The 23,706-nt window shown below is 45.8% G+C and overlaps 1 protein-coding gene across 1 annotated transcript in view; it reads left to right on the forward strand.

The window, feature by feature from the left end:
• Window positions 1-22,911, forward strand: part of Ipmk (inositol polyphosphate multikinase) — a 36,420-nt gene extending 13,509 nt beyond the window's left edge. Inside the window, exons 2-6 of the mRNA XM_036168084.1 lie at window positions 3,662-3,747; window positions 6,614-6,710; window positions 12,691-12,863; window positions 15,856-15,937; window positions 21,739-22,911. Of these exons, the coding sequence (XP_036023977.1) occupies window positions 3,662-3,747; window positions 6,614-6,710; window positions 12,691-12,863; window positions 15,856-15,937; window positions 21,739-22,355 (1,055 nt within the window). The 3' untranslated portion in view covers window positions 22,356-22,911. The remainder of the gene's footprint in view (window positions 1-3,661; window positions 3,748-6,613; window positions 6,711-12,690; window positions 12,864-15,855; window positions 15,938-21,738) is intronic.
• Window positions 22,912-23,706: the final 795 nt, after the last annotated feature.

The following is a 23,706-nucleotide window of genomic DNA, read 5'->3' on the forward strand; positions in this document are numbered from 1 at the left end:
CAGGCCAGCCAGGGCTACACAATGAGACCCTGTCAGTGTCTGTCTGTCTGTCTGTCTGTCTGTCTGTCTCTCTCTCTCTCACACACACACACACACACACACACACACACACACACACACACACACGACCCTAATAGATGTTTATGATAATAATTTCTGGAAGGGAGAAAAACATAAAGATATAAATTGAAATCACTTAGAATGCTCCTTCTATGTAAATCTGTTCTGTGGTTGTTGTTTGGGTTTTTGTTTTTGAAACAGGAAGGGTCTCACTCTGCTAGGTCAGCCTGGCCTTGAACTTGAAATCTGTGTCTGCCTCTTCCTCAGAGTGCTGGAATTAAAAGCCTGTACCACTGTACCTGGTTTCCTTTCATAGAAATTTGAGCATGTGGTTACAGTTTTTCTGAATGCTTGTTACTGAAATGTTAAGCTCTTACAGCAGTGATTATTCTGGTGAAAGTCACAGTATTGAATTTGCCATCAGTGCGCACATCAGCCTGTGATCTGTAAAATGTTTGTTAGTGCATTATTTTTACACATGTGTGTATGTGTACCTACAAGAGTTTGTGTGTACGACGTGTGTGCAGTTGCCTGTGGAAGGCGGAAGAGGGCATCGGGGCCCCTGCAGCTGGAGTTGCAGACATTGGGAGCCACCTGATGGAGTGTGGGGAGCTGAACCCGGCACCTTCAGAGCAGCCAGCTGTCTCCTGCCCTGGTCTGAGACTCTTGGGTGTTTGCGAACTCCATACCTGCTCAACACTTGCCTGTCCTTGCTGTTAGCCATTGTGAGCCACATTCTGCTTTCTAAGAGTGTGAGCGTGTTAGATGCTTCATGTGAGTGGAATCCTGAAGTACTGGGCTCTTTGTGACCGGCTTATCTCAGGCACCTTCCGAGGCATTTGTTACAGCAGCTGCAGCTGACTCGTCACCTCGAGCCCCATGGCTTTGAAACAGGCCTTAGGTGTCAGTTCCGGTGCAGCTGACTCACCAGAGGATTGCTCTCAGCGATTGTTTTACTCTGCCCCTTGTATGCCCCTGCCTCAGAGATGGAGCCGCGCATGTTCCTGCCCCCTTACCTAGTACACTTGATTGTTGCTGGTCTGGGACTCAGAGCTGGGCTTAAAAGCATGTGCCATCATGCCTGTCCCTTTCCTTTTTATTGTTGTTATTATATTATTATTATTATTATTATTATTGGTTTTTCAAGACAGGGTTACTCTGTGTAGTTTTGGTGCCTGTCCTGGATCTCGCTCTGTAGAGACCAGGCTGGCCTCGAACTCACAGAGATCCGCATGGCTCTGCCTCCCGAGTGCGGGGATTAAAGCTGTGTGTGCCGCCCAGCTATTATTGGTCTTTGGTTTTGGTTTTGGTTTTTTGAGACTTTTGTAACCCTGGCTGTCCTGGAACCTGCTAGTAGACCAGGCCGGCTTAGAACTCAGAGATCTGCCTGCCTCTGCCTCCCGAGTGCTGGGACTAAAGGAGTGTGCCGCCACATCCGACTTCCCTTTTGTTTTGAGGCAGGGTCTTGATCAGTTACTCCAGCTGGCCTTGAACCTGTGGCAGTCCTTTCTCAGCCTTGGTATCCCGCTAGCTGTTGGCCTCTCTTAAGGTTCATTTTGCCTCTTCTATGGTAATTTGATTTACTCTCCCAGAACATTCCCATCTCGTGTGCTGTGTTTTTCAGTTCTGGAATTTCCTTGGGTTCTCTTAGTCTCTGCACTTTTCTCTAATTTCTGTAGCATACACGGGCTTTTGTTGAACATACTTGCTTCCTAATTATAATCATGTGGCCGTCTTGCGTCAGCATCTGTTGACTGCACTGTTCTTCCCCTTCTTCGGTAAGCCTCGTCATTTGCTGTTGAACACAGGGCATCCTGCCTACAGGACACGGGAAAGCAGGGTGAACAGCTTTGCTTTTTCCTCTGGAGGGCCTGTCTCCTCTTCACGAAGCGCAGGAGGACCATGCTGCTTCTTAGTTAATGGCTGATGTCTGTTGTCCTAGCAGCGTGGAGCTTGCTGGTTGGGATGCGGCTTTGGTCTCAGATGCCACCGTTCAGTTGGCGTCATTCACCTGGGACTGGTGAACACTTAGTTATTTCGTAAGACCCAGTGGTCTGTTCCTGTGAGGTTATAGTCTTGGATCCAGTCCGCTCCTCCACACAGCTGATTGCTGCTTGTAAATAAAGCGTATGTCTGGGAAGCTCCCAATTGTGTTGACCTGCCGTGAGAGGCACGGGGTGGGGGGTAGGGGGGGGGGGGGGGGGGGAGATGTACTGCTCTCCTGGCTGTTAATGCCTCCGTTTTTCCCTGTGGGCTTCAACCCAGGAGTCTGCAAATGCCGATCTTCTTGGCTGCAGGAGTAGAGGGCATGCTCGCCCTAAATTCCCATCTTCAGAAACAGGTTTCTCTCCAGTCATCTTCAGTTATATTAGACTAATCTTGTAGTCCTCGAATCTTCTCAAGAGCCGAGCTTTCTTTTGTAGCTTACTCTCTCCTTCCTTCTGTCCTTCTGGTGTCTAGATCTTAGACTTCTGCTTCGCCTTTAAATTACACATTTTTGCCATTGTTAAGTTAACGTCACAGCAGAGTGTACAGGCACACTCCTTTAATCCCATTACTCAGGAGGCAGAGGCAGGACGATCTCTGTGAGTCCATGGCCAGCCTGGTCTACAGAGTGAGTTCCAGGACAGCCAGGACTGTTTCATAGAGAAATCCTATCTCAAAAAATCCAAAAAAAAAAAAAAAAAAAAAAAAGGCAAACAACAACAAAAAAGTTAATGCCAATTGCCAAAAAGAAGTATGGATACAAATGGAGTATCTTATAAAATTCTAAGTAGAATTTTGTCCCAATTGCCATGGTTCTGTGAAATCCCAACAGATAAAGATTTAGGATTTCAATATATAATGAGTGCTGTTACTTACATCGTACCAGTGTTGGTGTGCATATGGCGATTTAGAAAAAGACTCTTGTGTTGCATGGACGGATTATAGAAAGGCATCCTTGACCGCTCCACTCCGGGACCTCGCACAGCTGTGCACAGTACATCTGAGCTGGGAAGATGAGAGAATTATAAAACATTGCCAAGTATGAAATTCGTATACGGCTACTGTAAACACACATTTTTTCCTGTTTATAAAAATGAGCTGGATTTGTGTTACTGCTTTTGTTTTCTTTATGTAATCATAACATATCATAGGAAAATCTATGACTGAGAAGTTCCTAGAAAATCCAGGGGCCCATAAGAGATTCCCTGAGGATAATAATGCTTAAGCGTGCGCTGGTCTCTCTTTGTAGCAAGTACTGAAAATGTTGGTTGAAAGCCGGGCCGTGGTGGCACACGCCTTTAATCCCAGCACTTGGGAGGCAGAGCCAGGCGGATCTTTGTGAGTTCGAGGCCAGCCTGGGCTACCAAGTGAGTTCCAGGAAAAGGCGCAAAGCTACACAGAGAAACCCTGTCTCGAAAAACCAAAAAAAAAAAAAAAGAAAAGAAAAGAAAAGAAAAAGAAAATGTTGGTTGAATGTTAAAACGTACGCACCAAGTAACAGTAAACCTCTCCACTTAATGGAAGTGGTTGACCTGCTATTTCAGGAGCAGATGCTCCTTGTGAAGCCGGGTACCAGAAGCAGAGCATTGACCACCGCCTGGTTTCTGTTGTGCAGGCATACTCCAACACCCAGATGGTACAGTTCTGAAGCAGCTCCAGCCGCCGCCACGGGGCCCGAGAGAGCTGGAATTTTATACCACGGTAAGTGACGCAGGAGGCTTTGCCCTTCAGTTCTCTGCTGTGACTCAGAGCGAGAAACATGCTTGACAGCGTGCTCTGGGTCCCAGAGTAACAGACAAGCTCCATGCTTTGTGGAGACGGTTTATCTTCCAGCAACGTAGTATTTTCTGTTCTGGTTCACGTTCTAGAGATTCTTATTCTGACTCACTGAATTGATTTCAATCGACTGGTCATGACCCACCATTTGAAAAACACTTAACAGAGAGTTTGTCGCTCTCAGAAATGCTAAGTTGGTGTTTTCATTACGGCTTCTTAGAGTCGTGTTTGTTTTGCTTTGTGAGGCAGGGTCTCACTGTGTATCACAGGCTGGCTGAGGACTCACAGTTCCTGCCTCAGCCTGCCCAGTGCTGTGTGCCTCCATGCTCCGCCTCTTCCAGTCCTCAGTGTTTCTCTGCACTGTGGGAGAAGGGCTCATTACTAATACCTCATTCATCATATGACCCAGAATATTTTTTCAGTGTGTTCACAGTGTTCTGTGACTACCAATTATTTCTTAACTTCAAAACCTTCCTTTCTTTCTTTCTTTGTTTGTTTCTTTCTTTCCTTCTTTCTTTTCTTTCTTTCTTTCTTTCTTTCTTTTCTTTGCACTGGTGTTTTTGCTGTATGTATGACTGTGTGAGGATGTCAGATCTTGAGTTACAGACAGTTGTGAGCTGCCATGTGGGTGCTGGGACTTGAACCCAGGTCCTCTGGAAGAGCAGTCAGTGCTCTTAACCACTGAGCCATCTCTCCAGCCCCAACTTCAAAATGTTTTAACCACGTGGCTCCACCTTCCCTGCCCACCAGCCACAGGTTCGCTTTTTCCCCCCACATGCTTGCTGGCTTCTGTGTGTCTTCTCGGGTAATTTTGTTCAGATATTTCTCCCATTTTGCAGTTGAAGTGTGTATAAAACATCCAGTTACATCCTTACATTGTGGATACAAGCCCTGACCAAACACAACCACTTGTAGGTGTTCCCCGCCATTCTGTGTTGTCTTTTCTCTGTCTTGGCAGTGTTCTCTCAAACATAAAGCCATGCATTTCGATGAGGCCCAGCTTATATCTGTGTTTCTCCGGTTGCTGTTTTGAGAAAGGGTCTTATTCTATAGCTTAGGAATTTACTGCAAAGCCCAGGACGGCCTCGAGCTCTCAGCCGCCTGCCTCAGTCTCCCCCAGTGCTGCGGTTACAGGTGTGCATCACACCACCACACCCAACTCTAATTGGTTCTGTTTGGGCTTGAATTGATTTTCCTGGCTCTGATAAGAGAGCGCGGAAGGTGCCTCCACCCCACTGGGAGCTCCTTTTCCCTCTCTCGTTACCCGCTGTTCTGTCCCGTGTTGTCTCTGACCCTCCAAAATTGCTCTTCCATGGTGTGCTCACTCACTAGGACCGCCATAACAAAGTAACACAAGTTGTTTGGCTTGAAGTACAGAAGCAAAGTTTAGTTTTTCACACTTAGCCTCCTGGTCAGGCTGTAGTCAGGAGTTTCTTCTGAAGGCCTCTTCCTCTCCTGCTCCCACACCGTCTCCTGAGATCTCCTTCTGTGGGGTTTGTGTCTTAATGTGCTTCCTGAGCACACCCTCAGCATGACGAACCCTGGTTTCAACCCCGATGGTCATGCATGCTGTCTCCCGGTGTGTTCACATCTGAGGCACTGGGGTCGGGTCACACAGGTAAATCGTGGTGGCTCATAGCTCACCCTGTAAACGATCCTTTCCCAAGAAGTGAAAATTTGTTTCCTTTCCTCCTGAGAGGCTTGAAGATTTGGAGTCAGGGCACTGTGTTCCAATCTTCAGTTTAGCCTGTGTGTGGTGTGAGTGGTGTGTTCACACTCTTGTGCAGATGAAACATGGTTCCCTCACTCAGTAGTTTCTCGTTGATTTCTGGTAGAAAGACGATAATTTATTTTCTTTCCCCTTTCTCTCAGATATGAAGTTCAGCTTCTGGTAAATAAAATTCTATCTTATACATTTCTTAAAAGTTTATTGTAGTTTCATTTTAACCTGTGTGGTGTGCTCACTCATAAAATTGTGTGTCGTTTAGACATATATTAAAGCTGGCCCTCAGAGTTTAAAATGAATAAAACTTGTTTCGTAGATATAAAATAGATAATATGTAAACTATTTAATGTAGTGAGAAAACCAGGCAAGTGTTACAGGTGGTTCAAGGGCTGGTAAGATAGCTCAGCCAGTGTGGAGCTTGCCTTGCCTCCAAGCCTGATAACCTGAATTTGGTTGGGCACTACGTGGTGGAAGGAAAGAACTGATGTCCTTAAGTTGTCTTCTACACACACACACACACACACACACACACACACACACACACACATTAAATGAACAAATGTAAAAAATACAAATAAAAGTGACACACGCCTTTAATCCCAGCACTCGGGAGGCAGAGCCAGGTGGATCTCTGTGAGTTCCAGGCCAACCTGGTCTACAGAGGGATACCCAGGACAGGCACTAAAACTACACAGAAATACCCTATCTCAAAGATAGGTAGATAGATAGATAGATAGATAGATAGATAGATAGATAATACAAATACAAATACAAATGGCTCAAAAAGTTAGCCTAGTTGTCCCCCCCCCACCAGAATTTACTTGTCTGTGTCCATAGAATTACTTTGAATTTGGGGTCAGTTATGTATAACTCACATAGTGGCAGATAGTTGAAAGACATTGCCAGGCAGGACGTAAGTCTTCTCCATGGGTCACCAGAACCACCGGTGTGCTGTAAGTAGCCGGTTATTATTACAAAGCCATGCCAGATGAATTTACCAATCTGTTCTGCGTGGTCCTCCTGAGGGGTCGAGGAACCCTGACGAACGCTGCCCTCTCTGTTCAGGTTTACGCTGCTGACTGCGCTGATGCTGTTCTCCTGGAGCTGCGGAAACACCTGCCCAAGTACTACGGCGTCTGGTCCCCTCCCACTGCACCAAACGGTAATGCATGCTACGTACGTCTCGAGGCTCAGTTCCCAAGCTCGGGTGCGTGTCAAGGCTGTAAAACATGGAACGAGTGTGGTTTCCTTTCCTCCCTTCACTAAACAAAACTCACTGCTACTTTCACTTTTTTTTAATCACCATTTTCTTGATTGACATGTTACACATGAACTGATAAATCTGTTACAATTGCATGAGTATACATCTTAGTACTGTACTCATTTACAGATGTTTGTTTCTTATCTAAAGAATAAAACAGTAAGAACCCACACAGAAGTGCCTCCCCAGCATAGCTCTGTCTCCCGCCTTACTCCCAACCTGCAGGCTTTTGGGAAACCCTGGGAAGTGCCACAGAGGAGAAATGAGATCTTGTGCATCTGTCTTGGAGTCTGGTGACGGGTTCAGTTAACCAAAGCTGCAGGCTTTGCTGATGTGGGTTTTGAAACACATTGTAACACTTTTTGAGCTTTGGTTCCTAACTTAGTGTGTGTCAGGTGTCACTCCTGGGGTGTCTTAGGCTCCCCTCTGTGGGAATTCCTAGCTGAATAGTGGTCATTCTAGGGCTGTGTGAGGTTTTTAAGAACCACTTGTACTTTATAGTTTAGAGAAAGCAAGTGAGCTGAGGCTCTGTGGTCTTCAGGGTGAGTGCCGCTTACTGAAATGCTCAGGACTAGAAGTATTTGGGAATATTTGCGTAGACAGAGGTGTCTTGGTGATAGACCCCAGGCCCAGGCTTGAGACCCACTTTTGTGGAAACTGAAGGCAGTTTTGATGGCATTTGTGCTGTGCCTAGTTTAGACTCTAATCTAACCTGTGAGGCCAGCACGGAATTTTCCATTTCCATGTTGGTGCTCACAAACTTTCAGAGTGTGGCCCAGATTGGATTTCAGATGTTTGGATTAGCAATGTTGGATTCATTGAGTCCATCTTTTTTTCTGTCTGTCTGTCTGTCTTAAAGGTCTTAGTCCCAAATATATGTAGATGTTTGTAATTGAGAATAGCATTCTGAGCAACTACTCCACACACAGACCATTGTAGCTGCCCTTGGGTCTTTTGTAGTCCTGGTTGACCTGCCCCTGCTGCCCGGATGCCGAGATTAAAGGCGTATGCCGCCACGTCCACGGGTCCTCATTCTCCGTGTTCTGCCCTACTCGTGGTTGTAAACACACTTCGCATTGTAGTGTCTTCCCTCCCCCCCTTTGCTGTGAGCGGCACTTGTCAGAAGTGCCATTCATGAGACCAGAGAAGGAAGCTTGCTTATCCGGGTGCCAGTGAGCTGTGCTGACAGTGGCAGCCTGACGCAGAACAGTCTGTGCTGAGGACAGTGTGGGTGGAGGGCTGGGTAATGAGATACTCGGCTGAACAAGGTTCTTGGAAAGGTCTGGAGAGATAGCTCAGAGGTTAAGAGCGCCGGCTATTCTTGGATTCAGTTCCCAGCACCCAGGTGGCTCATAATGATCTATAACTCCAGGAGATCTGATACCTCTTCTGGTTTTGCAGGCATCTGCACACACCTGGTGCCTTATACATACATGCAGATAAAACAGTCATACATAGACTAAAAAGAAATTCTCTGGAGAACTGGGCATGATAGTTATGTTTAGATGAACATAAACATGTGTAATATGTATATATAGTCAGCACTTTTCTTTTTCTTTAAGACAGGGACTTTCTACATAGCTTTGGCTATCTAGGAATTCACTCTGCAGACAAGGCATCCTGGAACTCCTTGAGAGAGAGATCCACCTGCCTCTGCCTCTAGAGTGCTGGGATTGAAGGTGTCCCCTGCCATCATTGTTTTCCATCGTCTCTAAGCTGTGGATATAGCATATTAGAAAGGATATATAGCATCAGAAAAGCAGTTCTCACATCTGGTGCAGCATTTTTTCTGTCTTCGGTTGAAACTAATCCATAAGACTTTCTTTAGCAGGAGCAAAGTCGGGAGGCACGGGTGTGGTTGGCAGCGGCGTGAGCAGGTGTGTCTGTGTGGGAACGGAGGAAATTGGGAAAATACATCGTGACAGCCGAGCACCTGCAAGGGCCTGAACGAGCCTGGCGATCAGATTACATTTTGCTGCCTTAGCTCTTTTTAGCCTGAGATAAAATCAATATGTAATAAATAGATGTTCTTGTTAATGTTTAACTGTGGGCCAAGGTTTAGGATTAGCTTCAGGGTGGAGGGTATCTGTTATCAAGTGCCTGATTGAGTTGTGATTATGCCTTTTTATTTTGTGGTTATTACGTTGTGTTTGTCTTACTGGGAACGGAAAAAGTTTGCTCCAGGGAATCAGCCTGCATTTGTGTTTATTCTGGGCGCTGCAGTTCAGCTTGCACGCACGGTGACCTAGCATGGGTTTTAGTACCTGTCAGTCATGCTCATGTTTAATACTTAATGTATCCTTGCAATCCAGTTCTAGTGCTCCGTGAGTACCAGGTGGCTCCAGGTACTGTTTGGATAAAGTGTTACTTCTCTTCCTCAGGATCAGCTCTGGAAGGCAAGGCTTAAATGCTGTTGCCTGTCTGTCTCAGAGCAGTGTCTTTCCATGGGAGGTACTTCTGGAACTGTACTGACACATCCTTAGCATTAGGGACCATGATGCCTCTGTCTCATGGTGGGCCCGCACTGGACTCTCTAATCTTATATGCCCTTCAGGTACAGGGACATGCTAGGATGACGCAGGCTAACACATGGTGGCGCTGACATTTGTTTCTGCATATGACCCTAGCCCTTCCTCTCCCTCTTTGTTCCCACCAAAGGGATCACTCACTTCTCACAAAGGAAATTATGTGTTTTGGCGTGAGCTGAAGATCCAGAGAACTGTCCTAAGCAGGTTACCTCTGAAATCCCAGTTCCAGGCTGGGTCAGATGTTTGCCTGTTGCGGTGACTGTGGTTGGGGGCTGGGTTCCCGTGACAGGAGCATTTCTGAGGTCTGCACCATGACACACAGTGACGTTTGTGACACATCTCTCTCTGCTGGGGACCAGCCCCACATCCGCACTTCCTACATGTCAGGCATCTCTTCCTCTTCCCATTCAGTGCACAGCTTACTGACGGTTGCAATTGACCCATGGGAAAACAGTGGGTCCAGAGGGGCCTCCACGAGGAGACATCTTTTGTTTTGGTTTGCAGTGGCCTCAGCAGACGACAGTCCTGTAGACATACCTTTGATCTTTACATAACCGAGTTCAAGACTGACCTGCTTGGACTTGAGCTTTTATTCTACTTACACCACTGGAAGAATTTGCCAGTAACATCTTTTCAAGTGAACCAGTATTCAGGCTTACAGACAAGACAGCGGTCAGTCTCACAGGCTGGCACTCGCGCTGTGGCCCACTTTCTTATTTCTCTCTCTCAAATGCTTGTGCTAAGCCGCTCGCTACACCGCACCCAGTTCTCCCCTAAGAACACTCCTGGTCCTTTCTTTTTGTGTGACAAGTGCTGGCCTGGTAGCCACGCTGCCCAGGCTGGTCTGTGCTCTACAGTGCTCCTGCTTCAGCCTCCTGAGTGCTGAGATGGCAGGCACGTATCCCCATCCCCAGAGGCCTAGAATTCTGCATGCCTAAAGCAGGTTTTGATGTTTAGTTTTTACAGCTTTGAAGAAAAGGTAAAAAAGAGAGTCTTAGCTGCACAGTATTTCACCCTGTAGTCTTAGCACTGGGCAGGCTGAAGTGGGGAGTGCTGTGAGTTCAAGGCCAGCCTGGGAAGATCCTGTCTCAAAACATCAAAAAAGAAGGGAAGGGGGTGACATTCTGATTATTCTGATCTCTCTCTCTCTCTCTCTCTCTCTCTCTCTCTCTCTCTCTCTCTCTCTCTGTGTGTGTGTGTGTGTGTGTGTGTGTGTGTAACAGAGTCGCAGGGTATGGAAAGGAAAACACCTACTCAGTCCTCAGAAAGCTTTAACTCATTTTCGTGTTGAATGTTAGTGATCTAGTAGTGATATAATTCCAAGCATAGACACACAAAACCAGGTAAGTTAAGGAAACATGCACTTGGCTGTTTGAGCTAAACATCAAACCGTGCATTTGGGCCCTACTTACTGAGGAAATGACTTAGCTTGTTGTAGTGTAAGGCGGACTGGGTCCACAGTGTCCAGTGCATTGGGAATGGAGGAGAAAAGCCACACCCATGTTTTGTAGGAATTCACTGTATGGGAGGAGAAGAAAGAACAAAGAGAGATTTCTTTTTCTTTCTTTCTTTCTTTTTTTTTTTTTTCAGAGCTGAGGACCGAACCCAGGGCCTTACGCTTGCCAGCTCTACCACTGAGCTAAATCCCCAACCCCCAAAGAGAGATTTCTAAGTTAGGTTTGCAGGTCAATGTCTAAATTATCAAGGGAGACCCTCATTTGACACATAGAAAACAGCTTTCCATTGAGATGTGTGCAGCCCCCCCCCCACCTGACAGTACACACTCATACCCCCGCCTTACCTCAATATGACTCGGATGTCATCTCCAAGTTAATGATGATGTTGCTCTGATGCTGGGTATCTCCCTGGTAAAGGCCTTTCGTCTCCACTGTGCTTGGGGTGTGAACCTTGACATTTGACACTCTCCAGCAGTACAGTAAGGGAAAGCTATCCTCTCCTGGAAAGATTCCCCATCCTGGGGTTGCCTTTTCAAACACAGAAGCTTGGCTATGTCCAGCTGAGGCTTGCCCACTTGTCCTTTGCTGTTTGGGCCTGTGCTGTGGCTGTGTCCAGGCCTGTTGTCGAGGTGCCTGGGCAGCTTGTTTCAGGTTCAGGCTCCTAGACTGCTTGACTGCTCTTCCCAGCTGCTGTCCCGTTGACACAGTGCTAACCTGCCTGCTCCGCTTGATCAAGGGATAACGTTTGCCTCTTTGCCCTCATCCTCTGCAGGTTTATCCCTGTTAAGTCTGAGGGCCTTGAAAGTTTTCAAGGCCTGAGTTGTTCTCATTTGGTTCCACATGAACATCTTTGTTGTAGTTTGCCAGTCTGGGTGGGACAGGAAAGAGGGACATTAGTTAGTGCACAGGGCTTCTCTTACTCTGGTGCCCTTTACCTGGGTTAGAGGAAACATAAACTTTCTCCAACCTTACGATGTGTGTGCACACATACATTTTGCATGCATGCACATGTATGAGCCATGGCACACATGTAGCAATCAGAGGACAACCCTGGGTGTTGGCTGTCACCTTCCACCTTGTTTAGGACAGGATCTCCTATTGGCTGCTGCCTACGCCAGATGGCCAGCCTGCGAGTTCCTCAGGATCTTACTTACCTCTGCCTCCCATCTCCCTGTAGGACGGCTTGGCCTGCAGGTTATTTGTCTAGCTTTACATGAGTTCTGGGGGTGCTAACTCACTTCACTCCTGGTGCTTGTACACACTGTACCCACTCATCCATCTCCTCAGCCCCGAGAACGAAAACATGACTCAGGATTTCATTGAGAATTTTGGCAGGATTGTTTTCCTTAGGAGGAGGGAGAATTATTTCTTCTTTCTCTCTTTGCTTTTGGGTCCTTGCTTTCAAGGTCAACCGCCAGAAGGGGCTTTTGTGGTGAGACAGCCAGTCTTCTGTGGGCAGATTTGGGGTGGGGGGGATGATAGGAGGGTGGGGCCTGAAGTGAGTGACAGGCAGAGCAACAGTGCTTTTGAAAGTGGCGGGAGGGAATTTGGTGATATCATTTGGATTCGGTCCCCAGCTTACTGATGTCACATGAACAAATTACAAAAATTTTTAAATACGAAGAAATCTCCTTCTGGGCCTGGGTGGCATTGTGTTCCTAGGGGATGGAATTCCTTCCCGTAGCTTTGTAATGCTGCACATTCGCTTTGCTCCAGTGACGTCAGCGGTCACACATGGGAGGCAGTTCTCTGATGTTTATGCTTGTTCATGAATCTGTTGACTCTAGATTTACCTTGAGTCTGTTCTCTGCCAGCATTTCCTCTTTGTTTTTCTCTGGAGGTTTTTTTGAGTGATTTCATTGCCTGTGGTTAATTACGGTTTTCCTCTAATAACAGATGTATACCTAAAACTGGAAGATGTGACTCATAAGTTTAATAAGCCCTGTATAATGGATGTGAAGATAGGGCGGAAGAGCTATGACCCCTTTGCCTCATCAGAGAAAATCCAGCAGCAGGTCAGCAAGTACCCTCTGATGGAGGAGATCGGGTTCCTGGTGCTCGGCATGAGGGTAAGAGTGGTTTTGGTGAGGTGTGTGTGCTTCCCTTACACACCACTCGTAGGACTGCAGGTGCTACCTCAGTGCTGGTAGAGAAGAATGAGGGCCCTGTGCTGGTGGGTCATCCATGAGGCCTGTGAGCTCCGAGGGCAGGGGTTTTATCTGTCTCTCGCTGGTCTGTGGTCTGTGACACTGGTCCCGAAACCTAGTAGGTAATTAATACACAATGACCAGACCCAAAGATGGTAATGCTGGTGATTTTCTTTTAAAGACATTTTAAGCTTAAGTGCACAATAGATATTTAAAGCTACATATTCATTGTAGCTTCCCTATAAGAAAAGAACTATTTTATACTTTTTGTCTTTTTTCGAAACAGGGTATCACTATATGGCCCTGACTGCTCTGTAACTTGGTTTTTTGACCAGGCTGGCCTTGAACTCAGAGATTCACCTGCCTCTGCCTCCCAAGTGCTGTGGAAAAGAACTATTTTATAAATAGCAAAAGAGCCCACATTATTTCATATTTTTATTTAAAACAGTTTTTATTTGCACATAGTTCTATGACTTAGCATTTAAATGTTTTTATTTTAGCTGATACATAAGAATCTCATATTTATGCTTTGATATGTGCACATTCTGTTCACCTCAGAATAGATACGGGGTTGGCGTCATCTGGTGGCTGGGGCTGCTTGGGTCTCTCGTGGTCTGGACCTTTTGTCCATATGCCATCTGGCAGGAGGTTAACTTGAGCGTCTTTGCCCTGGGACCACATTCTGAGGGGCCAGAGCAGAAGCCTCAGAGGCGGGAAAGACTTGCTGTCATTCTGTAGGGCTGTCACATGGTCGCTTCCCACCCCCGGTGGCGCAACCAGAATGCGTATGATGGGAAGGAAGGATCATTGAAACCACAGCTGGGAAGTAATGGTGTCACGTGATCCTCTAAACCAGTAGTGTGTCTAGATCTAGATGTGCCTGACAATTGCAGCTTGCGAGCTCGTTCAAGTGACGGATGAGCTTCCTTCCGGGCGTTCGGAGGAGGCTTTATGGGAGATTACTTACCGTGCCGGTGACGACAGCAGAGTTCGACCCCGTGTTGGACTTGATGTCTTGATCAGTAAAGCCGAAGAACTAACTGTTCAAGCGGTTTTTCATTTCAGAAAACGATAACAAACACGAGCCTGTTTGTAAGAAAAGACAAAAAGGGGCCTGCAGAATGGCTCACTGGGTAAAGGAGCTTGCTGTGAAAGCGTGACAACTTGTTCGGTCCCCAGGGCTCACGTACAGAGCTCTCTTCTGGCCCCACGCGTGCTCTGTGGTCTTCTTTTCTTACCTTCTCTCAGGAGTCTAAAAGGAGCTTTCTTTCTCCTCTGTCCCCTGCCTTTCCTTCCCTCCCAGCTCCCCAAAACCTTCCACTATTGATTCTCTGGTTATTCTTCACCTTCTGCCTGTTGCGGGCTTTTGCTGTTGTTTGTTTTAAGAAACCCCGTGTTTACCATGGTGAGTTGTAGACTGAGCTGTCTCCCCTTGAAAACCAAAGCAGTTCCTTTCCTGTGTAAAGTCATTTCATTGCTGTGACATAGCTCTCTCGTTAGTCACAAAATGTCTGCGTCTTGCTCTTTTTCCTGTTTCACATATCCGGAGGTCTCAGTGGCTCGTACTAGCATACTATAATCGAATACGCTCCTTTTGATGGCTCCGTGATTGCTCTTACCCATCGTGTTACCATCGTGAGCCATGGGTCCGCCTCGCTCTGCCGCTGTGCAGTGTGTCCTGGCACAGTCTGAGGTGGAGTGCTGGCTTATGTGAGTCTACAGCTTTGATGGCTGAGGCAGTCGGCATTGTGTTGAGCATCAGGCTTCCGGTGGGCGAGCTTTGCTCCTGGCCAGGCACTTGGCAGTGTCTTAGACCAGCGGTCCTCAACCTTCCTAAAGCTGCAACCCTTTAGTACAGTTTCTCATGTTGTGGTGACCCTCAACCATAAAATTATTTTCATGGCTACTTCTTTTTTTGTTTTGTTTTTTGAGACACAGTTTCTCTCTGTAGACCAGGCTGGGGCACAGAGATCCTCCTGTCTCTGCCTCCCCTAAACTGGTTCCACACCACACCCCCCACCTGACTCTAGAATTCAACTTTAGATGGAAATAATAATAAAAGACATTGTGGCAAGAACACATTTTTTGGAAGCTTTTTTTTTTTTTCTTAAAATATTTATTATGTATACAGTATCCTGCCTGCATATATTCCTGTAGGCCAGAAGAGGGCATCAGATCTCAGATGGTTGTGAGCCACCATGTGGTTGCTGGGAATTGAACTCAGGACCTCTGGAAGAACAGCTAGTGCTCTTAACCTCTGAGCCATCTCTCCAGCCTTTGTTTTTGTTTTTTGAAGACTGGCATCTTTGTTGTGTGGGTGAGCTCACCTCGAACTTTGATCCTCTTGCCTCTATCTCAGACTAAGTGCTGATATTACAGGCGTGTGCAACCACACCTGCTTTTTATTGGTTGTGGAGAGTGAGCCCGGGGCTGTTTGCATGCAGGAAAGGGGGGTTGGGGGGTATCCCTGTGTTGTATTCAGCTCCTCTCCACTTGAACTTCTTTTTCTGTGGCAGAGTTTCATGTAGTCCATTGCTTTAAACTTGCTGTGTAGCCAAGGGTAACCTTGAACTCCTGACCTGCCGCTTCTGCTTCCCAAGTGTTGAGGCATATATGTTGCTAAGCTCAGCTAAGCTTGCAATATTAAGAAATGCTGTCATCTTGGCCCTGTAAATTTGTGAATAATTTTTGATGGATTGAAATAGGTAATTCTGTCATATTGAAAATCTGTTACCCTTAGCAGCTTTTCAGAAGTGGGGTGCCTGAATGCTAGGTGCTCTTTCAGCCTGTTTGTGTGGCGATGATTCCCTTCACGTCTCGTTGGGGGATCATGTAACTAGTGGTGAAATCACCCCACACGGCCAAGGGCGCCCATATTACTGTTTGACTGCTCACTGCTCTTTTATTTTGACAGGTGTATCATGTTCCTTCTGACAGCTACGAGACACAAAACCAGCACTATGGAAGAAGCTTAACAAAAGAGTCGCTAAAGGAAGGTGAGCACCGACAGTGAATGCTTTGTTATGGCAGTCAGCCAGATGGCTCTGATCATATTTGTTGTAATTCTCCTGGGGAATAACGATTCAACTCGTAAACTTTAGGAAAAAAGAAGCCGCAATAGACAGAAGTAGGTTTGCCATCACCCCTGGACCCTAGTGTACCCAAGTGTGGGTTCTGAGTGCCCCTTCCTTTTACGCTTTGGTTAGTGTCCTCACTAGTCAGCTTGCCGGCCCGCTCACTTCCCACTGCTGTGATAAGGTCCGCCCAGGAAGAAGCCTTTATTCTGGTCCAGTTTCAGTATGTGGATTCTTTGCATTAGGCACATCATTGGAGGAGCCGTGGGGAGCAAATGTGCTCTCTTCTCTGGTGACCAGGAGGCAGGGAGGCCACTCATGACCTGTGTACTATTAGCCCACCTCTCAAAATCCTCCGGCTACCTCGTGTCATGTATTCAACATGGGGTCTCAGAACTATCACGGAGCTGTCCCTTAGCTGTGTGCACTCCTGAAGTACAGACAGCTGAACACCATTGCCCACCTCAGCACCACAGCTTTTCAGTCATTGTCTCCTGGGCTGGGTGGCTCATACCTTTAATCCCAGCAGTTATGGGATTAAATTATAGATTAACAAAATGTACTGAGTATAAATTGTATTTAAAGTGCTTACTGTGCAGGAGACTTTAAGGTGTAGTTTCGTGTGGAGTGTCTTTTTATAGCTTCCCATGTGTAGCTTTGACGCTTCTAAGGTTATTGATGAATAAGCAGGTGGTATTGGCTTTATAAACCATTAATATACGTGCTTCTGTAAAATTCTGATGATCTGGACATTACAAAAGGACATCTGTCTTTTAAAAATAATTTTGCATTAGGTGATTGTGGTGGTTTAAAAGAAAATGGCCCCTAAAGGGAGTGGCACTATTAGGAAGTGTGGCCTTGTTGGAGTAGGTATGGTCTTGTTGGAGGAAACGTGTCATTTTTGAGGCGGGCTTTTAAGTCTCATATATGCTCAAGCCACACCCAGTGAGTCAGTTCACTTCCTGTTGCCTTTGGGTCAAGATGTTGGACTCTCAGCTCCAGCACTATGTCTGCCTGCCACCATACTCATAGCCGCCATGCACCCTGCCATGATGATAATAGTCTAAACCTCTGGAACTGTAAGCCACCATCTCAATTAAATGTTTTCCTTTATAAGAATTGCTGCCGGGTGGTGGTGGCGCTCGCCTGTAATCCCAGCACTCAGGAGGCAGAGGCAGATGGATCTCTGTGAGTTCGAGGCCATCCTGGTCTACAGAGCGAGTTCCAGGACAGCCTCCAGAGAAACCCTGTCTTGAAAAACTAAACAAACAAACAAACAAAAAAGAATTGCCATGGTCATGGTATCTCTTCACAGCAATAGAGACCCTAAGACAGTGATTCTTAGCTCTATGAAAAGTTGACTTGTAATGTAGAGCTTGTGGGAACATACAAGTGTTACATACAGAAAACACATCTTCAGTATGGTTAATGGTTAGTTACTGTTTTGACATACTTAACCAAAGCAGGCTAGTACTTAATTTGACTATTTAAAAAATATATAGTTTTTTTTTTCCCCCTCTTTGGGCTGTAGTTTGGTCCTATCTGATTTCCTTCCTTCCTTCCTTCCTTCCTTCCTTCCTTCCTTTTCTTTTTTTAATTGAAAATAGGTTTTGGTTTTTTTAATTCAATGTATTCTTTTTTTTTTTTTTTTGTTTTTTGAGACAGGGTTTCTCTGTGTAGCTTTGCACCTTTCCTGGAACTCACTTGGTAGTCCAGGCTGGCCTTGAACTCACAGAGATCCACCTGGCTCTGCCTCCCGAGTGCTGGGATTAAAGGTGTGCGCCATCACTGCCCAGCTTCATTCAATATATTCTGATTATGACTTCCCCTCCCCCAACTCTCCCTTGATCCTCCCCACTTTCCCACCCACCCAAATTCACACCTTTTCTTTTTCTCATTAGGATACAAACAAGCATCTGAAATAAATAATAATAGACTGGTGGTGGTAGTGGCGCACACCTTTAATTCTAGCACTCCGGAGGCAGAGGCAGGGGGAAATCTCTGAGTTCAGGGCCAGCCTGGTCTATATAGAGTGAGTTCCAGGACAGCCAGGGCTACATAGAGAAACCCCATCTCAAAAGAAGAAAAAAAGAAAGGAAGGAAGGAAGGAAGGAAGGAAGGAAGGAAGGAAGGAAGGAAGGAAGGAAAGGAAGCAATAAAGTAAAATTAGATAAAATGCCACCGCGTTTGTTTTGTGTTGGCCATCTACTGCTAGACGTAGGGCCTGGCCTGAAGAGTTCTTTGTATATCTAGTGAGACTGAGTTTTCTTTTGAGAACAGTTATCATTTGGAGATATCGTTTGCATTAGAGATGGGGGCTTATGTCCACTTCCCCTCTCAGCCCTGGAACCCTCATCAGGCCCAGACTTGTACAGTCCCTGTGTATGTTGCCACAGTGTCTGTGAGTTCATATGTGTGCTGGTCCTGCTGTATTTAGAAGGCTTTTTTGTTTTTGTTTTTGTTTTTGTTTTTTTTTTTTTGCGACTACCATCCCCACCGACACTTACATTCTTTCCTCCTCCTCTTCCACAGAGTTCCCTGATACATGAGGGGAGGGGATTGATGGAGACCTCCCATTTGGGACTGAGTGTCCCCAGGTCTTTCACTCTCTGCACATTGTCTGCCTGTGGGGCTGCTGTAGGATGATCTGTATGTTAAATGTATTGCTCTGATTGGTTAATAAATAAAGCACTGATTGGCCAGTAGCCAGGCAGGAACTATAGGCAGGACAAGGAAAGAGGAGAATCCTGGGAAGTAAAAGGCTGAGGCAGAGAGACACTGCCAGCCAGCCACCATGACAAGCGAGATGTAAGGTACCGATAAGCCACGAGCCACGTGGCAACTTGTAGACTAATAGAAATGGGTTGATTTAAGATATAAGAACTAGATAACAAGAAGCCTGCTGTGGCCATATAGTTTGTAAGCAATATAAGTCTCTGTGTGTTTACTCGGTGGGGTCTGAGCGGCTGTGGGACTGACAGGTGAGAGAGATTTGTTCTGACCATCGGCCAGGCAGGACTGGAGAAAACTCCAGCTACATGAGTCTCTGTTTTTATTCCCATCTACTGCAGGAGAAAACATCTCTGATGATGGCTGAGAGAGACACTGATACGTGGGTATAGCAAAATGTTGCTAGGTTTCATTTTACTGCTTCAATTCTTTAGCAGAACAGTAGTATTTGGTTTTCCCCTACATGCCTGGCCTATCTAGTCTTCCATTTTTGGTCACTTGAGCAGTGCTGGGGATGGGTTCCATCTCATGGATTGGGCCTCCCTAACTCAAATCCGATGTTAGTTGGTTAGTCCCATATCTTTATGCCACTACTACAGTAGTGCATCTTGCAGGGAGACCACACTTATAGATCGAAGGGTTTGTACTGGGTTGGTATTTACCATCACCTTTGGTAGTGTACAGAGTACCTTTCTATACCATGAGCACTAGTCATTAAGGATGAAGGCTCTAGGTAGGGACCAGCTTGACTTCTCCATGGTCAATGACTTGTGTAGGTCTTTAGCATCAGTTTATGGGTAGCAACCAATAACTTTGGCAACCATCCTGGTTGCTTGGGGGTTCCCATGGGGCTCCCTTTGGTCAGCAACTCCATTAGATGTAAACCATTCCTTCAACCGGATGCTTCATTTAGTGACAAGAGATGACCATCTGGGGCTCCATCTCCCCATTATTTGGCGATTCCATTTAGATCACCTTCATAATATGTATATATTTTAGGAAGCTTCTGTTGTACTAGGTTTCCATGCAACCCTTCAAATGGCCCTTAATTTTAGCTGTTGCTTCCCGTATTCCCTCCCTCACCCTCTTTCCTCCTCCCCATTTGATTCTTCTGTTCCACTCACCCGACTTAGTCAGTGTTCTATTGCTGCGAAGAGACACCATGACCATGGCAGCTCTTATGAAGAAAGCATTTAGTTGGGACTCGCTAACAGTTTCAGAGGTTTGGTCCATGACCGTGAGGGTGAGGAGCATGGCAGTATGCAGGCAGACATGGTAGCTGAAAGTTCTACCTCCAGATCTGAAGGCATCAGGAAGAGAGTGCCAGGGGCCTGGCTCGGACTGTTGAAACCTCAAAGCCCACCCCCAGTGACACACTTCCTCCAACAGAGCTGCACCTACTCTAACAAGGCCACACCTCCTAATCCTTTCAATTAGTACCACGCCCTGATAACCAAGCATTCAAATCTATGAACCCATGGAGGCCATTCTCATTCAAAGCACTACACCCCCAATCCATAACTATCCTCCTTCCCCTACCTAGGATGATCCAAAGTCCTTCCTAGTCCTGTACACCTAACTAACCTCTGTGGTTATATGGGTTGCAGCCTGCTTATGAAAGCCTTAACAGCTAACATCTACATATAAATGAATGCACACCATATTTATCTTTTGCATCTGGGTTACCTCACTGAAGATGATTTTTCCCCCTAACTCTATCCATTCGCCTGCAAATTTAATGATTTTATTTTTTGTTCAAACAGCTGAGTAATACTCAGTTATGTAATTTACCACATTTTCTTTATCCATTCATCTGTTGACAGACCTTTAGGTTGTTTCCAATTGCTGGCTGTTATGAATTGAGCAGCAATGAACATGATTGAGCAAATGTCTCTCTAGTAGGATGAAGCATTCTTTGGGTATATGGCCAAGAGTGGTCTAGCGGGATCTTGGGTAGGTCCATTCCCAGCTTCCTGAGGAAACACCACACTGATTTCCATAGTGGCTGTAACTGCTTACACTCCCACCAGCAATGGATGCATGTTCTCCTTCTCCCACACCCTCGACAGCACGAGCTGTTGCTTGTTCTATTGATCTTGGCATTTTGACTGATGTAGGATGAAGTCTCAAAGTAGTTTTGATTTTTATTTTCCTGATGATTGGCTTCCTTTCTTAAGTTTGTGCCTCTTAGTTGGGGGGAACAAGTTACATAAAAGCAAGTTGCCAAACCTGTAAAATCCCAAGTATGATTCAATACATTAAAGTGTAGCCCTTTTTTTTTTTTTTAAGGTTTATTTTTTATTTTATATGTATGGATTTTCTTCCTGTGTATATATAACTGTACCTTGTGGATGTCTGCCTTTTGCCCATGGAGGCCAGAAGAGGGATCAGATTCCCTGGGACTGGAGTTATAGATGCTTGGGAGCCCCATGTGGGTACTGGGACTTGAACCTGAGTCCTCTAAAGAGCAGCCAGTGTTCTTGTGGTATACTAACCATTTGTTCAGCCCCATTAAGTTGTAGTTTAAAAATAGGGTTAATAATCTCCTTCCCCATCTCCCTCAGTCCCTCTCTCCTTTTCCAGCGTACACTAGGCAGGGGCTCTATCACAATATACATCCCTAACCATCTCCTTGATTTTTATTTTGAGTCTGAGACTAGCCAGGTCCCCCAGGCTAGCCTGTGCTCACTGTGGCCCAGGCAGGCCTTGAACATGTAATCTTCCTGCCTCAGCCATCTGCATTGCTGGCACAGGCCTGCACCCCAGGCCTTAGAGCTCCTTTTCAATACCAATGTCAGTTATATCAAGAGTAGAGTTCTTTATCAGAGCCTTGTGGTCTGTGTTTCTATGTGTCAGTCACTGTGGAGTTAATCATTTGATTAGCTAGAAGGAAGGCATGCTGTGACCAAGTGAAGAATTTTATCTGCTATGAGCTCACTCTCCAAGTGACAGGGTCAAACCGTGCTGCTAACTCTGATGTATTTCCTTTATAGGTGTCTCCAAGTTTTTCCACAATGGCTTCTGTTTAAGAAAAGACGCGGTTGCTGCTAGTATTCAGAAGGTTGAGAAGATTCTCCAATGGTTTGAAAATCAGAAGCAGCTTAACTTTTATGCCAGCTCATTACTGTTTGTTTATGAAGGTTCATCTCAGCCAGCTACTACAAAATCAAATGATAGAACTTTGGCAGGGAAGTTTCTCTCCAAAGGCCACCTGTCGGACGCAGACGTGCTGGAGCGGAATAACAACTTTCACCTGTTCAGCTCCCCGATGGCCAATGGGACATCAGTCGGCAAAAGCTTATCCAAGGTGTACGCCAGGCACAGAAAGCTGTACGCAAAAAAGCACCACAGTCAGACTTCACTGAAAGTGGAGACTCTGGAGCAAGACAACGGGTGGAAAAGCGTGTCCCAGGAACACTTAAATGGAAACGTACTCTCCCAACTGGAAAAGGTGTTCTGTCACCTTCCTGCAGGGCGCCCGGAGATCACAGATGTGGAAGTGCGGATGATAGACTTCGCCCATGTGTTCCCCAGCAACACAGTCGATGAGGGGTATGTTTACGGTCTGAAGCATCTAGTTGCTGTCCTCCGGAGTATTTTAGACAGTTGAGTCTCCCCGCAGTCTGTGAAGGAGCGGCCCGATCACCGTGGAGAGCCCCAGGCATCAGCTGTGCCCCTGTAATGCTCTGTAAAAAAAAAAAAGTTTGTATTGTGAGTCAATGTTTTATTTGTCTTTATACTTTTGGTAGAAGGTTAACTTTTTTATATTCTTACTCAGGAATACTAATTTGTTCATTAGAAAACTATGAAGAATAAAGAAACAGGAATGTCGAGCAGGGATTGTGTGGGACAGGGAGTAAACAGCTGTAACACATTTGCAAACCATTACTCAGCCATTCAGAGTTCATGTAGCTTTCCATAGCCAGTCACCATGGAATCTCTGTCCACTCAACCTTGCCGGTGAGCTGTATCTAAATTATGACGTTGTCAGACCACCTCAAGATCTAGAAAGTGCAGGTTGTGTTCATCAGGACCAGTGTGCTCGAGCTCCCTAAAACTGGAGAACATTTGACACAGAGATGAGGTTGTGTGGGTTTCATGTTAAAAGCAGAGAGCACAGCTGGGTGGTGGTGGCTCATGCCTTTAATCCCAGCACCTGGGAGGTAGAGGCAGGTGTATCTCTGAGTTCGAGGCTAACCTGGGCTACAGAGTGAGTGCCAGGAAAGGTGCCAGAGCTACACAGAGAAACAGTCTCGAAAAACAAAACAACAAATAAACAAACAAAAAGCAGAGAGCAGTGGATGAAAGGTGCTTAACCGGGCGTGGTCCACCCTCGGGGTCCTCTGCAGTTCCTTCTCTGTGCTCCGTGCTGTGCCTCATGGGAAAGGTGAGTGAGGCACATGGCTGGCAACAGTCTTGGAATTAAATAGCACAAATTTTTCCTCCCTAGGGTCAGGAGAAGAGAGGTTATTTGTAAAGAACAAATTACTTTTTTTTTCCCCTCAAGGATTTCATTTTTGGAAAAGTCTTCATTTACTCTCTTGTGAAAAGTACGATGCTTTTTATTACCATTCTGAGGCTTTGGAAAGGCACATGGTGAAAACTTAGTTTTGTTTCTTCTTTAAATAATTTTTGAGACCCTTTGCCATTTAAAAAAATCCATTTTTTAAAAAATCTATCCCCATTTACTTTCAAGCCTTAACATGAACACATTTCTCAGAATCTGGTTAAGTAGTGACAGAATGCCATACCTGGTGTAGATCGGAATCCTCTGTGGGATTCCCGCCCGTGGCATTGAACAGAGACATCATAGTTTAATTTCACTCAGAGTAAGGGCAGGCAACTTTTCCTTGAAGAAATAGATTTATAAGTGTTGTGTTTATTTTTACAGCTACCGCCTTTTTCAAATAAACTAATTATTTATCAGTAAAATATTTTTAAAATTGAAATTATTAAACTCT

The sequence above is a fragment of the Onychomys torridus genome, chromosome 18 (genome assembly GCF_903995425.1).
Source record: "Onychomys torridus chromosome 18, mOncTor1.1, whole genome shotgun sequence".
Lineage (NCBI taxonomy): Eukaryota > Metazoa > Chordata > Mammalia > Rodentia > Cricetidae > Onychomys > Onychomys torridus.